This window comes from Zootermopsis nevadensis, unplaced genomic scaffold (assembly GCF_977971745.1).
Source record: "Zootermopsis nevadensis isolate Lab colony 2312 unplaced genomic scaffold, Znev_1.0 Znev_ptg000011l, whole genome shotgun sequence".
NCBI lineage: Eukaryota > Metazoa > Arthropoda > Insecta > Blattodea > Termopsidae > Zootermopsis > Zootermopsis nevadensis.
In genome coordinates this window covers 4,287,329-4,302,265 of record NW_028259143.1, presented here as the reverse complement: position 1 = coordinate 4,302,265, position 14,937 = coordinate 4,287,329, and the positions used below count along the sequence as shown (strand labels likewise).

The following is a 14,937-nucleotide window of genomic DNA, read 5'->3' as shown; positions in this document are numbered from 1 at the left end:
AAGAATTTTGGAATACACTAATTTGGAGCTGCTCATGCATGTAGCATGAATGAAAACAAGTAGATAGAAAAGAGTCAAGCAACTGATTGGAAGATTCAAAGAAGACGGTAAGCAGCAGTATAAGGAACTGATACATGTTTCCGAATACCTGCAGCACGTCATGACGGATCTTTAATTCCTCTGCTGCGTCATGAATAGCTTCCTGCACAGGTTTCATATGTTGTGACAATGCTACAGCTAATTGTTGTATATCAGAGTAACCCTGAAGACCTTCACAGTGCCTGGCCAACTGTAATAGATGGGTTTCTTTCAGGTCCAGCTCAGCAGAAAGTTTCTGCAAGACAGAAAAAATGACTGAAAGAAAAACCTGCACAAATCAAATAGAACTGAAAAATAATATAATAAAACTCACAATAACTGCTTACATGTAATTATTAATATTATATTTTTATTTTTCTTCAATCAAGGCATGTTAGCAGACAGACCACAGACTTCAATCGTGCTGTATTTCCATATATTACATAGGAAAAGAAATATTCAGGAATTATGTGGGCATAACTAGTGTATAAACACACTCAGCTCTCTTATATTCATAAAATTAATTTAATTAAAGTTACTACATAACCTCCACTGTTATAAACTGAACAGTATTTCTAAGATGACCAATCTGCAGTCAAATTAGAATTACCCTGACCATTTAAAAGCACAGACATCTCCACTAGAATCTACTATGAAGATAAAAGTTACATACCAACTCATGGCTTCTGAACAATCTACAAAAACATCACACACCTCCCCATCCATTTTATATATATTAGATAAATATTCAACACAGCACGGTATGCAAGGTTTTAAGACTCCCCATCCATGCACATTCTTTTTACTTAAAAATCAAGTTGATTGAACAAACAGTCTCAGACATCTAATAAGTGGTGGTCCTCAAGATTCTGGGTTGGCTAAGGGGCTAAATACTGTTCACCATAAAAATGAACATGATATGAAATGTATGATCTCTAGCTTCCATGGCAACTACATTCAATCAAGTCTTCGTGGGCAAAGGTCAAGTAACCTAATTCAACTGATTTCCCACAAAGACTTAGTGGATGTTACAAAATGTTTCACAGGGTTGCAGACTTGGACAGATTCTTTGGAAACTTAGGTATGGAAAAGCAATAGCAGTACTGTATTACATTGGGTCTTAATTTCCTGACTGCACAACTACTAGCTTGCCCAAGGACTTGCCTCAAGACGATTAGGTTAATTTATGTTGATGATTGGTAATATAATAGACATAAACTTGAAATTATTTGTAATAAACAATTAATCATACTTAAGAATACTAACCTCATAAGAAAGAAGCTTATCTTTTATGGCCTGTGGTGATGTTGGTTGAATGTCAGTACTAAAGCTAGCTTTGACAGTAATAAGCCATTGCTCCAAATCAGTTAATAATGTCTCGTACTGCATTACTTCTTGGAGACGTTTTTCTTGAACTGCCTGTGCCATCTGTTCAACATCACCAACAGTAGGAAGAGAGCGTGAAGATATCAACAATTACAAACAATATACGCAAGAAAGCAAGTAGTGTCTAATGCAGAGGTTCCCAAACTTTTATACCTGGTGCCCCCCTTAAAACATTTCATAAATTTCATGCCCCCCTTTCCAGAACATGTGCAAGCAAACAGATTTGACATAAAATTTAGCTATGAGTATACAGCACTGCAAGACAACCAAACTCCCTCAACCAAGCAAAGGATATTAAAAATGTTTCTCCGTATTTCGTTAAAAAAGTTTTTCATACAAACAACACGCCCTCCCCCCCCAGGGGGCGTGCCCCACATTTTGGGAACTTCTGGTCTAATAGAATTATATTTCTTACGGTTTTGAAAAATCAGGTTTGTCAACTTGTTTTATATGTGACTGTGCTCAACTCCAACATTACTAACGCTATTCATTACCATACATGAGCATATAAGTTACTGTTTCAGCTTTACTTGATCAAAACAATAGTTCCATGGAAAATCACATGTTGAAATATAAGTGCAATTCCACTAGCAATAAAAAAATTATGAAAATCACGGGAGTAATGGACATGCTAATCCCTCAAAAATGTCATACTCCTATTTAAAGTAATAACACTTGTTACTTCAAAAGTAATCATAACATTCACTGCGATCTTACTAATGTTTACCTGTCACTTTTCTTGACATTAAAAACAAGTACATAAATATTTAAACTGAACTCGCCTCACTGAACACATACCTCAACTGTAGTCTTGCCTTGCTCTATTTGAGACATTAATGTGACAATTCGAGTTTGCACCCCAGCAAGATTTGCCTCAAGGGACTGTTTTTCTGCATCTAGTGGCAGATCCCTTAAGACACCTTCAAGTTTCATGGCTTCCTGTTCTTTCAGTCGTAGATCATCCAACAATTTCTGAAATGCAAATTAAACATTACAATATTTCATGTCTGTTCAGAAAGTATCAATCCTGGGTAAATGACAACTATGATACAGCACTTAACAAAAATTGGAAATTTTCCTCACCAACATATACATCTTTCACTCATTCCTGCAAGTGGTGAAAGCACCTGTCAAAATGAGTTTCTGAAATCACCAACAGCTGCCTCACTGCACTGTGGTTCAACTGTTCTCACATCAGCATATCACTTGTCTTTAACTTTAAGGAACACAAAAACTATTTTTCATCTTTTAATCCACATGCATTTTTCCTCTGCAGCAGAACTTGACTTTAAACTTTGGCCACTGACAACTGTAGCAACCAAATTAGCTGAAATTGGACATGCAGCAGCATGCCTTAACACATTAACCTTAATCTTTTCATCACTTACCAGTAAGGCATCCAACATGCTTGTTAAATTAACTGCAGGTAAGCTACCGAGTTCAACTTCTGACTTGTCCACAAACTGTTGAAGAGCAACCACATCCGATGTCAAAGATGCCTGCAACAGGACATTCACTGTTTCACATCCTGAATGCAGACTGTTTTTTAAACATGCCAACAAAAATGTAGGGGTTCAATGCCTTATCAAAATATCAACTACGTCAAAGGAGCCAAACAGAACCAATCAGCCAATTACATGAAACATTTCTCACTAAAAGTTCTACAGAGAAATTATATGTTGCTGTCTAAATATTAACAATAAGATATGTTTTTAAAAATCTGAAACAAAAATTAACACACATAACTGAAATAAACAAAAAAAACCTCATGTCACTTCTAACAAATTTAGAAGGTAACACCATACTTCAAATTATCTTATATAAATCACTTTAATCATGCTGGAAATGAAAACTAACAAACAAAACACATGCCATGAATGCATATGTTGAGCATCAGGTAAAGCAGGAACTAAGTAAAAGAAATGACCACAAGATAAAACCAAAGCAACCCATATGAACAGTACATCAGCCGTGTTTCAGACGACACCATTATTCGACACATGCTGTGTTAGCTGCTCTTACTGAAAGCTGTTGGAAAATAAAATAAATGGTTAAGCCAACACTTATTGATTACATTCAGTAATAAATTATTTTAAAAGGCTACAAATCCAAAGAACCAATTACACAACCCTGAAAATAAATGGTTAAACCAACACTTACTAATTACATTCATTAATAAATTATTTTAAAAGGCTACGAATCCAATGAACCAATTACACAACCCTGAAAAAAGAACTGTATTACCAACTAGCCAATTAAGCATGAGCAGATATAAAAAAATGAATAATTAGTGGAAGTCAATATATCTCATTCAAAGACTTATCCCATAACGATATATTCATTTTTTTAACAAAAATCATCGATTAAAATAATGTCATACTAGAACAGTTTTGAATTTTCTTAATTTGATACCCTGCCTAATACTCTGTATGCTGGATAGACATCATAAAAAAACATTATGTCATCTTGCAAAAGACTATAACACTAAACTCTAGAATGAGGTACATTGGGTCCATCAAAATTCTCACGCAGCCATTGAAACAAAAGGAAACACACCAAGCAGCATTAGTGATTAGTGAATAGTGCTACCAGCAAAAATCAGTGGTAGTACCAAGGGAAGTAGCATTCCATACAGAGCAGACCATTTGCAGTTTATAATGCTTGCAGAGCACTTGGGTGTGGGGGCAGGGTATCAAGCATGTAGAAACACACAACAGAAACACATGGAGAAAAATGGGGTTTCTGAGATCTCCAACCTTCATCTGCATCACGAAGAAAGCAGTGATGTCATCCTTCCTGCAGCTAGGTTGGACTTCCTGGGTAGTATGAGAGGAAGGATAGAAGAGAAACTCAGGTTCTTGCTCATCATCCAAATCTGCGAAGACTTCTTCAGCTACTCTACGTGCCAGGCGGGATGTATGTTCCTCTTCAGCTGCTAACAATGCTTCATCTTCATTTGTATTTAGCCGATTTGGGTAGACAACAATCATATCAGGGCCAGCCAGGTAAGTACTCTCATCTGGCCAACTGCAAATTCCACCAGGCAAATCAGCACTTAGCTGTTCTGTTGTAGCACCAGATGGACCTAATCCTCCTCCATCACCACCACCCCCCTTTGGGGCATGTGGTCCTGGAGAACTGTGTCCACTATTTCCACCATCAGAATCATCTTTGCGATCATGTGTCTTATCCGATTTGACTTCTGATGAGGGAGTGGTTGACACAGGCTTCTTCTGAGACTGTGCTATTGTTTCCTGCCACTGACATTCAGCATCATTACACCGCCATTTGTCTGGCCAGAATGCTCTATCTAATGACAAGTTATGCTGAAGTACTTCCTCACTTACAAGAGAATGCAAAATGCTTTCCACTTCTCGTTCACCCTCAGAAACGGGCTTCTTCCTCTTCCTGTCACGAGGTATTCTTAGTGCTGGAGACTTCTCAGGCCTTTGTTGTCTCTTCTTTTCATTCATACTTTCATACAATTCAGATTTCCTAATTGATTTTTGTACATCCTCACAAGATTTTAGTTGTGTCAAAACAGAGCTTGGTTTATCTTCCCTTCCAGTCTGAAGCCTGACATCACCATCTATTTTACATTTAGTATCAACTGCAAGAGGTACAGAAAACCTTCCTGAAGACTCAGACACAACTGAACTCAAAACATTTTCTTCTATTTGAGCATCAATTTCCTCTTTTTCAACACCAATGATATTTGCCACTGCTTCTTGTGGTTTCTCAGAAGCTACACTATCCCTGCAACGAGATCTGGATCGAGATCGTGATTTACGTTTTCTCATTTCCCTCTTTGGCACAAATTCCATGAATCCCTCTGGATCGATTTCAACCAAAGGCACATTAGAATCATCTTTTTCAGCTTCAACATATATACGCACTGAAGGCTGTGAAGACTCTTGCAAATCACTAAACTCATTTACAGAATCTTTATTTACAATCACAATCTCACATGGTTTTTCTTCATAATTTGTATCTTGTACAGAATCGTACTTCTTAGATGCCACTACAGTAGCCCAAGTTTTCACAGTTCCACTTGTAGACTCAGTCTCCAAGATAATTTCATCTTTCTTTTCACAATTTTGAACTTCAACATCCAACATTCCCAAATTATTTGCTACTACGGGTGTTACAATATCTGCCAATGTATGAGATTCTGTCTCTGTAGATTTCTTTAGAGCAACTTGTTCTTGATATTGACTCTCTGCATCATGAAGTCCAAATACATCATACTGACAGTAAGAATTTTCAGCACCACGACCTGCCGGCCCTCCCTCATTTATTATATCATTTTCTTTGAACTGAACTTCCTGAAAACCTTGAACCAAACCACCTGCCTCTTTAGGTGTTACAATATCTGAGAAGTTCCCAATTATGATCTGTTTACAGAATGCCACTTGTTCCTGATATTGCCTTTCTGCATCACGAATCCCAAGTACATCATAATGACAATAAGATTCTCCTGCACTGTGATCTTGGTGACAAATCAATTTTGTTTCATCTTTAATCAGATCAGAACCTGATTTCAGTTCTAGCTCCTGAAAGGCATCTTGCAATGGGGGAATACTGTCTGTCAGTTCTTGAAGTTTCGCTGTATCACCTACATCCATTTTGATGTCCATTACTTCTATCTCTTGTTGTTTAGGTAATTCTGCATTTGAAATTCCCCCACCACTTACTGGTTCCTGGAAATTTGCTATGTCTACTGTTCCTATTCCTTGAATCTCCTCTTCATGTAACATTTCTCTTGGCAAAACTTCACTGTTAAGTTCTCTCCATTTTCTTTCAGCATCAAGAAATTTAGAAGAATCTAACCACACTACTTCTTCATATAAATTAATAACTGGTTCATGTTTCTCCTTCTCACATCCATTTGAGAGTTCAATGCCTTTAACAGGTTTCAGATGTAATTCATCTCTCTCCAGAATGCTGAGTTTTGTGTCCCTGTCCTCTGCTGTTATAGTGCTTCCTTGTAATCCTAAAGTTTGACACTGTGCACTAGTAAATTGTTCTTCGAAACCCCCTGTTACTTCTGCAATATTTTCAGAGGATGGTATGTTTCTGTCCAATAACATAGAATTATTTCCAAAGATCTCTGCTTCTTCTTCTTCTTCACATTTTAATGAAATGTTCATGATAGTTTCAGGTAATGTACTTTCTTTTATGCTCTGAATACGGCTCTCAGGATTTATTACTTCTATTTGAACAGAATGTTCTTTGGTAAATTCTGTTACCTCATTCTCTGTAGGAGAAAAAGTAGTTTCTGGTTTTTCTGGCATTGTTTCCTCATCTCTCAGCAAACCTAATGTCTTCCGTTCATGCCACCTTCTTTCAGCATCAAGTAAAATATGAATGTCATATGTTGGAACTTCAAAATTCTGTCCATTTGTATGGCTTTGATCCAATAGTACCTCTAACTTGGGTTTCTCCGTCACTGTGACAGAAAGTTCTGCTTTACTTTCTACCGGCTTCCCTAATGAAAGTTTCAGCCCTTGTTTTTCCTCACTCTTTGGAAAAGTAAATGAAATTTTCTTCAGTTCTTGTGCTACTTTTTCCTGCCAGTACATTTCAGCATCTCTGTACAGATAATAACATGGTTTGGCCTCCTGTACAATGAGCTCTGCAGTAAAGGGACTGTGACAGACACCTCTGGTAGTGGGTTCTGCAACTGGCATATTCAAATTTTCTAACCCTTCCTTATCATGCGAAGATGGTTTCTGTAGTACAATTTGTGACTCTTCTGTTTGAGTATCAAACCCCTTTTCTGCATCATTTTCAAACACTTCTGGTGCTTCTAAACCAGCCAATGAACCATCGGCAAAATAGTCAGTTGCCAGCATTATGGATTTCTTTTCTGCATTCTGCTCCTCAGAAAATGTTTCAACTACAAACTTGGCTGAAGCACCAGCATTGTCAATCAATGATTCACTTGGTTGAACAAGAGGTTCTACTTCTACTACAGTGGTAGTTTCAGTTTCCAGGCCAGGTTCAAAATGCACATCATTTTCAGCAACTGTCATTGTTTCAGTCCTCTGTTCAGGTTCAAAAAGTAAATCATTCGTAACTGTACCGACTGTTTCAGTTTCCACGTCAGTTTCAGAATGCACAGCATTTGCAATTGTAATGTTTGTTTCAGAATTCAGACCAGGTTCAGAAAGTGCATCATTAACAACTGTAGTGACTGCTTCAGTCTTCAGTGAAGAGTCAAAATTCACATCATTTTCAAATGTAGTGACAGTTTCAGTCTTCAGACAAAGTTCAGAATGCACATCATTTTCAACTGCAATGACTGTTTCATTCCCCAGCCCAAGTTCAGAAAGCATATCGTTTGTAACGGTAGTGATCGTTTTAGCCTTTAGATCAGATTCAGAAAGCACATCACAAACACTTTCAACTGCAGCAATTACAGCTTCTTGAATTTTAGTGAGTGCATCATCTGTTTCAATGTTTCTTGCAGAAGGAGAAGGCACAATGTTATTTTCATCGCACTCTTTGTCACAACCACCAAACACATTTGGTTCGTCCAAAGCACTCATCCAAGAGTCACTAAATTCATCTGATTTCATCACATATGGTGGGTAATATCTCACTTCTTGATGAATATTTGTTAATTGTGCTTCTTGTAAATCCACACTGGTTTTAGTTGAACTCACCAAAGTACCAGGTTTTTCTTTTGATACACTTATTGGTGCTTCATCTTGCAAAATTGGCTTCATTTCAGAATTTATAAGACTTTCATCCCCTATCACACAAGGTTTTTCAGGTTCCACTTGTTCCTTAATCATCACGTTGACTGGTGATAATGGTGGTAAATATGCTGATGCCATGTTACTTTCAATTGTTATATCACTCTTTGTGATATCCTGCAACTCTAAAGAGTCTACTTTTGTGAAGAGTGGTACTGTTTCCAGTTTTGACTCAACACTCTCATCTGGTACAACATTTTCTACTTTAGTTTGAAGACTTCTAAATTCAGCTGGTATCCTTGGCCGCTTCTTCTTCTTTTTCATCTTATCTTTCATCAATGTATATTCTTCATGCTCCTCAAAATCTTTGGGTTCTTCTTCCAATTTGAGTTTTCCACCAATTATTTTAATATCATCTTTTGCTGGTAGTTTATGAGGTTTTCTCTTCTTTTCTTGTACACTGGGGGAAAATATTTCTGTTGATTCTACAGCCTTTTCATCTGCTGTCATAGTGTCTATGATCTTTCGAGGTTTCCTTGTTCTTTCCTTGACAGAACCAAAAATTCCTGCATTCTCAGCTACAGGTAGTTCCATGACTATATTTTCTTTCTGTGGTCCCACACTTTCTTGTACCAATGAAGAATCAGAACTAAACGATGTTGGAGATTTTGGTAATGTAACTTGTAAGCAAGGTAAAGAAACTGGGGATGGAATTAATGGTGTATCATCACCTTGGCTCTCATTGGTGTCTTGTACTACATGTGATATATCTGATACTGTAGGACTATGTAAGTCACAAATGACTGATTGTTTGAAAGTAAAACTATCTTCACTTGACAGATTATGTAGTACTGATGATTCTTTTATCTGCTGTGGTATAAAAAATATATCTTCATGATTTTCTGTCACTTGTGACGTTCCATGTGTGACTGAAGAAGTTACAGGAATTTGTTTATTTTCAGGTGATGATAATGGTGGAGTAGAACTAACATTTCCAGTTTCACTATCACCTTTTTGAGGGATATTCACTTGGTCAGCTGGCTGCACATTTGTAGTACGTCTTACTTTCTTTTTTGTATCACGTCTTTTCAACTTAGGAACAGTATCCAAAAGCAAAGTCTCTTCAAGTGATATCCGGTCTTCTCTTTCACCTTCTTGTATTTCATCAGTTTTGTCAAACAAATCCTTCTGATCTGACACTGCAATTATGTTGGTTTCATCAATATTTTGACTTTCAAGGTTTTCATCAGTATTGCCATGCACTTCTCTGTGTTCAAGCTCAGACATATGATCAGTTTCACCTCTCACACTTTCAAATTTCTCATCTTTCACAATTGTCAGTTCTTTCTGAGATGGTGTTGAGATAAACATCTTTGTGTCCTGCTCATGAGGATTTTCATTATTATTCTTAAGTACTTCATACTCAAGTACAGATGTTTCAGGCACAAAAGCACATTTCACATCTTTATTTTCTTCAGATTTCACAGGCCCTTCATTATATGCTTTCTCTTCTTCAGGCAAAATAGGTGAAGTTGTCTGTGCCTGAACAATTCCTGTTTCTGCAACCACAGTACCTTGATCTTCAACACCCTCAGAAATGAAAGGAAACTGTTTCTCAAATGATGCACATATATGAGCTTCAGTATCAGTTTTGGTATCAAGTACGGGTACGTCTTCATTCTTAATCACTAGCGCATCTCGCTGTACACAATTTAATAAATGTTCATCCTTTCCATCTTCAGACTTTAATTTCTTACTCTTTTTGTTGCTTTTCCTACTTTTTGTTACAGTTTGTTCAAGCTGTCTGAAAGTATGAATATTGTCCTTATTAGTAACACTGCCTTCAGGAAGCACAACTGTATCAACCTTATCAATTCCCTTGTCTTTAATTCCATTAGTATCCATTCTAGCATCCTCTGCAAGCACACTGGCTTTGTTCTGCATAAATTCAGTTACTTTATGTTTCTCAGATTTCTTGAAACTTTGCTTTCCTTTGCCGGATGGCAGTTCTGAATCAATTTCATCCATTATTGTCACAGTTACAGTTCCTGTAAGAAATGTGTTGGCAGCTTGATCTTGATTGGCATCCTTCCTACCCTTACTGTGTTCCTTAGTGTCTTTCAAGGTTGTAGATTTCAATTTCCTTGACTTTTTAGATTTCCCTTTCGTTGTTAGATCAGATGTTACTACTTCTGCATTGCCTACTCTAAGATCTGATGCACCAGTTTTATCTTCTGCTGGCAACAACTCTGCAGACTTGGCACATATTTCTTGCAGTACTTGTTCACAATTCTTTTCATGTTCATTAGTAACAGGTTTTTCTTCCACTAAATATTGCTTCTCTGTTACTGGCTTGGATTTATCTTCAATTTTTGGTTGTTTACCTTTCTTAGATTTCTTGGGATTTCTTTTAATTTTACTTGCATCTCTGTCTTGGATTCCATTTACAATGGTGCTAAGCAAAGTTTCTGTATTGCTCAAATCAGTGACATCAGTTGATTTCTTTACTGAAATGTCACCACTGGTTGCATCATCTTCAATTCCAAGTCTGCCTAATCCTGAAGTTGAAGAACTTCCTGTAGGTTGTCGTTCGGGGTGCTGAGAAGCTTCGCACTGTTCAGCTATTCCCTTCTTTGCACCTCCCCTCATTTTGTTCCCTTTAATTGGTGACTTGGCCCCTACCTCTGGCCCACTTGCATTTTTCACCTGTTCATAAATTTTGTCTTTCTGTGAATCACTAGCCTTATCTTCCACCGTAATAGGTGATAGATTAGAATACGTAATTTCTGATGTATGATGCTCTTCAAGAGGAATAGAGCCTATTTTAGTATGAGATTTCTCAATCATAAATGTTGTTGTATCATTTTTATTTGTTTCTTTTTGAGGCTGTTTTGCAGCATTTTTCTGTTTTTTATTGTGCCTTTTCCCTCTACTTAAAAGACATGATGATGTCTCTCCCAATTCATCTTTATTTGTTATATTGTGTTCAGTTTCCTTCACTTTACAGTCTGCATCTCTTGGAACTACAGAACAAACTTCCGATTCAAATTCACTGGTTTTCAGAAATTCAGTTTCATGTCTGATATCAGCTAACAGATCTGGTGGACGTACACATGATTCTTGGTTGGGAACCTCAAAATAATCAAACGGCGGAGTTCTGCCATTTTTACACACTGTTCTGGTACTTCCATCTTGCAAATGTTCTGCAACTTCTTGCTCCAGATGTACAGGTGCTGCTTCAACTATGTTTGTTGTTTCTGGAACTTCAAGCTGTTTCTCTGCAAATGGTTCCAATTTCTGTGTAAGCAATATATTTTGTCTGTTGTTGATGCCCGTTTCACATTCCACGTTAATCGTCTCACTCTCAGAACTGTTCCGCATTTCATGTTCTTTTATCGGTTGACTAGTATCACACACTGGCTTCTTTCCACGTTTCTTTTTCTTCCTTGACTGCTCACCTTTGAGAATATCATTGTTTTCATTTCCCTGCTTACTAGCCGCACCATGAGAAATTTCTGGATTTTTATCCTGTGTTTCTTGTAGCACAGTAATACTCTGACTATTGGTGCCCTCAATTGCTGTGGCAGTTTCAACAGATGAAGCCACTACTGCCACTTGCTTGGGCTCTGCCTCATGAATTAATTCATTTGCATTATCTGTATAAGCAAGACTCTTGGTCTTTTTAGATTTCTTACTTTCCTTTTCTTGTTTCATCACTTCTATCTTCGGTTCCTGAGTTAATTCAATGTTCTTACTTTTTTGTTTATCAAAGATCATTTCCATCATCGCAATCTCTTTTAATGCTCTCTCTACTTCATCATCAGTAGTATGTTTTACCAGTTTCTTCTTCTTCTTCCTCTTCTGCTGTTTCTTCTTTTCTTGATCTATTGTTGTACCTAATTTATCATCAGTAATATGCAATGTTTCTTGTACTGCTGCTTCTGCTGCATTACTCTCTTTAATTTCCATGATTTCATTATTTTGCAGGGATATTTGTGAAACAGGTTTACTGTCTGTAATCTGTTTCTTGCCATCATCTAATGGTTTCGATTTCTTGTGTCCACCTTTCCTATCCTTGACCGAAGCCAAGCTGTTGTCAGCTACAGATGTAGTATAAAATGTGATTGTAAGGGGCTCTCCACTACTGGCAACACCTGTAGCTTCCGTCTCAACAACTGGAACGTGTTCTTCTTTATTCTTATTGATAGGATCCTGCTTCCCATTAAATTCAAAACTGGTAGACACTGTCTGTTTCTTCTTCTGTTTGATCTTCCCACATTTACGTTTTTCTTGGTCACCTGATGGTGAGCTGGAAACGTGGGTTGAACCATCACCTTCCTTCTTCATTTTGTTGTCTTTCTTTTTCTTTAAAGCTCTGTTTTCCAATTTTGGAATAGTTGTTGTATCAGTAGCTAAAACAGATTTTGTTGCCTCTTCTCTTACTGTGGACGGAATGTCACGGGAAGGAGAAGCAGACCATTCTCGAGAGTAACTGCTTGTTGGAGAAGTTGGTCGTGGTGATTGCGATCGATCGTTTCTCTTCATAGACAAATTAACTGCCCGACTGGATGGCTGGAGTGGTTTTGCACATAATCCTTGAGCTAAAATTTGAGCATATGACAACTGGCACTTATCCCCTTCAGTCTCTGCACCATCAGTACTTTCCGTCTGATGGTCACTTTCAATTTGATGTATAGTCACAGTCTTCATCTCGTCATCTTCTACTGCTGTGCTGATTAAAGTTGTCATTTCAGTCTGAGTATGATGACCCAATCTGACCTTCTTTGATTGTTTTGTATCATGTACAGGAGTTACTTCAGGAGATGATGCTACATCCTGATCAGAAAGCACAGCCTGCTGTAGTAAATCATACTGCTGTGGTACGAAGTCCTGAAGAACTGGAGCTGTGTAAGGAGCAACTGATTCGACAGAAGGCTGGACATAATGACTGGAATCCAGTGAAAGTGTTTCATACTGGCTATCAGGTTGCTGTGTCGCAGTGACAGTGACAGGATAAACCAGTGACTGGTCTCCATCATGACTCATTACATATTGATGAGATGTGTGGTATGTTCCCAGACCAGAATTGAGAAGTTGTTGACCTGAAGCAATGAAGCCCACTAGATCGGGTGGGGGCTGCTGAATGTACTCAAACATACCTGGAGGCACGGCCACACCGCCGTCATGATCATGAACAGACGAGATCACCTCTTCTTGAAGGAATGTTTCAGAGTCAACTATATCACTGGTTGTAACATTTTCTACTCTCTCTCTTCTTCTTGATGTCTGATCAATTTTGTAAGTGTCTACATTCTGTATAGGGCATTCATCCACAGGTGGAACATAAACTTCTTCCATCTGCTGGAAGCTTGCAATTGCCTTGGGTGAATCTGGTGAGCTCCAATCTTCCTGCTGGTACTGATATTTATCTCCATGTGTTTCTTGCACCTTCCTCTCATGAACATCATTTTTTTCTGTTATGGGAATACCAATTTCACGATGGTCAGTCACTGCTAGTGTTTCTTCATGTCCTTCTGAAACCTGTCGACCACGCAGTATGTCTGCATATGAAGTAGAACCTGGATTCCACATCGGACTTGGAGACCTCCCACGATAAACTTGGGGCCTAAGAGTTTCCTGAGGCTGCTTCAACAAAATGTGGTGGATCTTTTTATAAACTGGCGTAGGTTCTGAGATCGTTACTTTTTTTGTAACAGAATGCAGTGACTGTGCTTCCACACAAGAACTTACTTCATCATGGACTTCAGCCTTCACACAAGGAGATGCTAATGTATCAGACTGGCTTTCGAGATTTTGTAAATGTAATTTGTCTGTATTTTTTCTTTCCTGAACATCTTTCCGCTGCTGAGATCGACCACGACGTGATGGTCGAAATTTATCTCCCCGAGATACAATGCTTTCAACTTGGGGATCAATGGATTGCACTTCTTCAGAATGAAGAGAAAGTGTAGATTTTGTTAATGATTCTCCCACATCTTGCATTTTATCTGAATACATTACGTGTGTTTTCAACTCCTGTACTTTAATGCTTGTTGGTTCATCATCCTTTCTTGATACCTCTTCAAATTTTGTGTTACCAGACATTTCTGAAATTATATCTCGGTCTGGAGTGTCTTTAACCTCCATAACTGTCCTAGCAATAACAGTCTTTCTAGGAAGATGTTTCATTTTGTCATCCTTGTCTTCAGCTTGTTCTACAAATTGGCAGGGACTGTTACGACCTGCAGCAATGTCTGCGTATGTAGCAGATGATGTCAAAGAAACACAGAGATCTGCACCCTTCGATATTACAGACTGCTGACTGGCCTTCTGATGTCTCCTACTGCCACCAGAATTATCAGCAATATGAACACTGCCAGTGGAAGCAGGACTCTGTTGGCCACTTCCACTTCCCTGTTCTAATTTCTCTGGAAGGATGACCATGTATGGGTCAATCTGATGGATCCGGTCCATTAGGGCTTGGATCTGTTCCCGATAGGAGTCCATGTTCTGATGAAGGCCCTGCAGTAATGTGACCGGTCCAGCAAAACAAGAGGTAAGTCCAAGAGTTGGTCGATAAACATCATTATGATTATTATTAATACTGAAAGCACTGAAGAATTTCAGACACAAAAGTGTTTGTTTTATGTTGAAAATACAATGTCTCATACCAGTTTTTCTCTACTTTATATTCTGGTGGCCACGTTTCACATTTCAATCCAAGTGTCTTAACACTTCATTCATTCATCCACTCTTTTCTTTATTCCATTCC

The 14,937-nt window shown here is 38.0% G+C and overlaps 1 protein-coding gene across 1 annotated transcript in view; it reads right to left on the bottom strand.

Annotated features, from left to right (window-relative positions):
* The window catches only part of Msp300 (Muscle-specific protein 300 kDa), a 134,845-nt gene that overhangs the window by 12,529 nt on the left and 107,379 nt on the right, over positions 1-14,937 (bottom strand). Inside the window, exons 104-108 of the mRNA XM_087347119.1 lie at positions 4,221-14,687; positions 2,853-2,963; positions 2,263-2,436; positions 1,345-1,506; positions 149-334 (exon numbers count right to left, since the gene is read on the bottom strand). Of these exons, the coding sequence (XP_087203245.1) occupies positions 149-334; positions 1,345-1,506; positions 2,263-2,436; positions 2,853-2,963; positions 4,221-14,687 (11,100 nt within the window). The remainder of the gene's footprint in view (positions 1-148; positions 335-1,344; positions 1,507-2,262; positions 2,437-2,852; positions 2,964-4,220; positions 14,688-14,937) is intronic.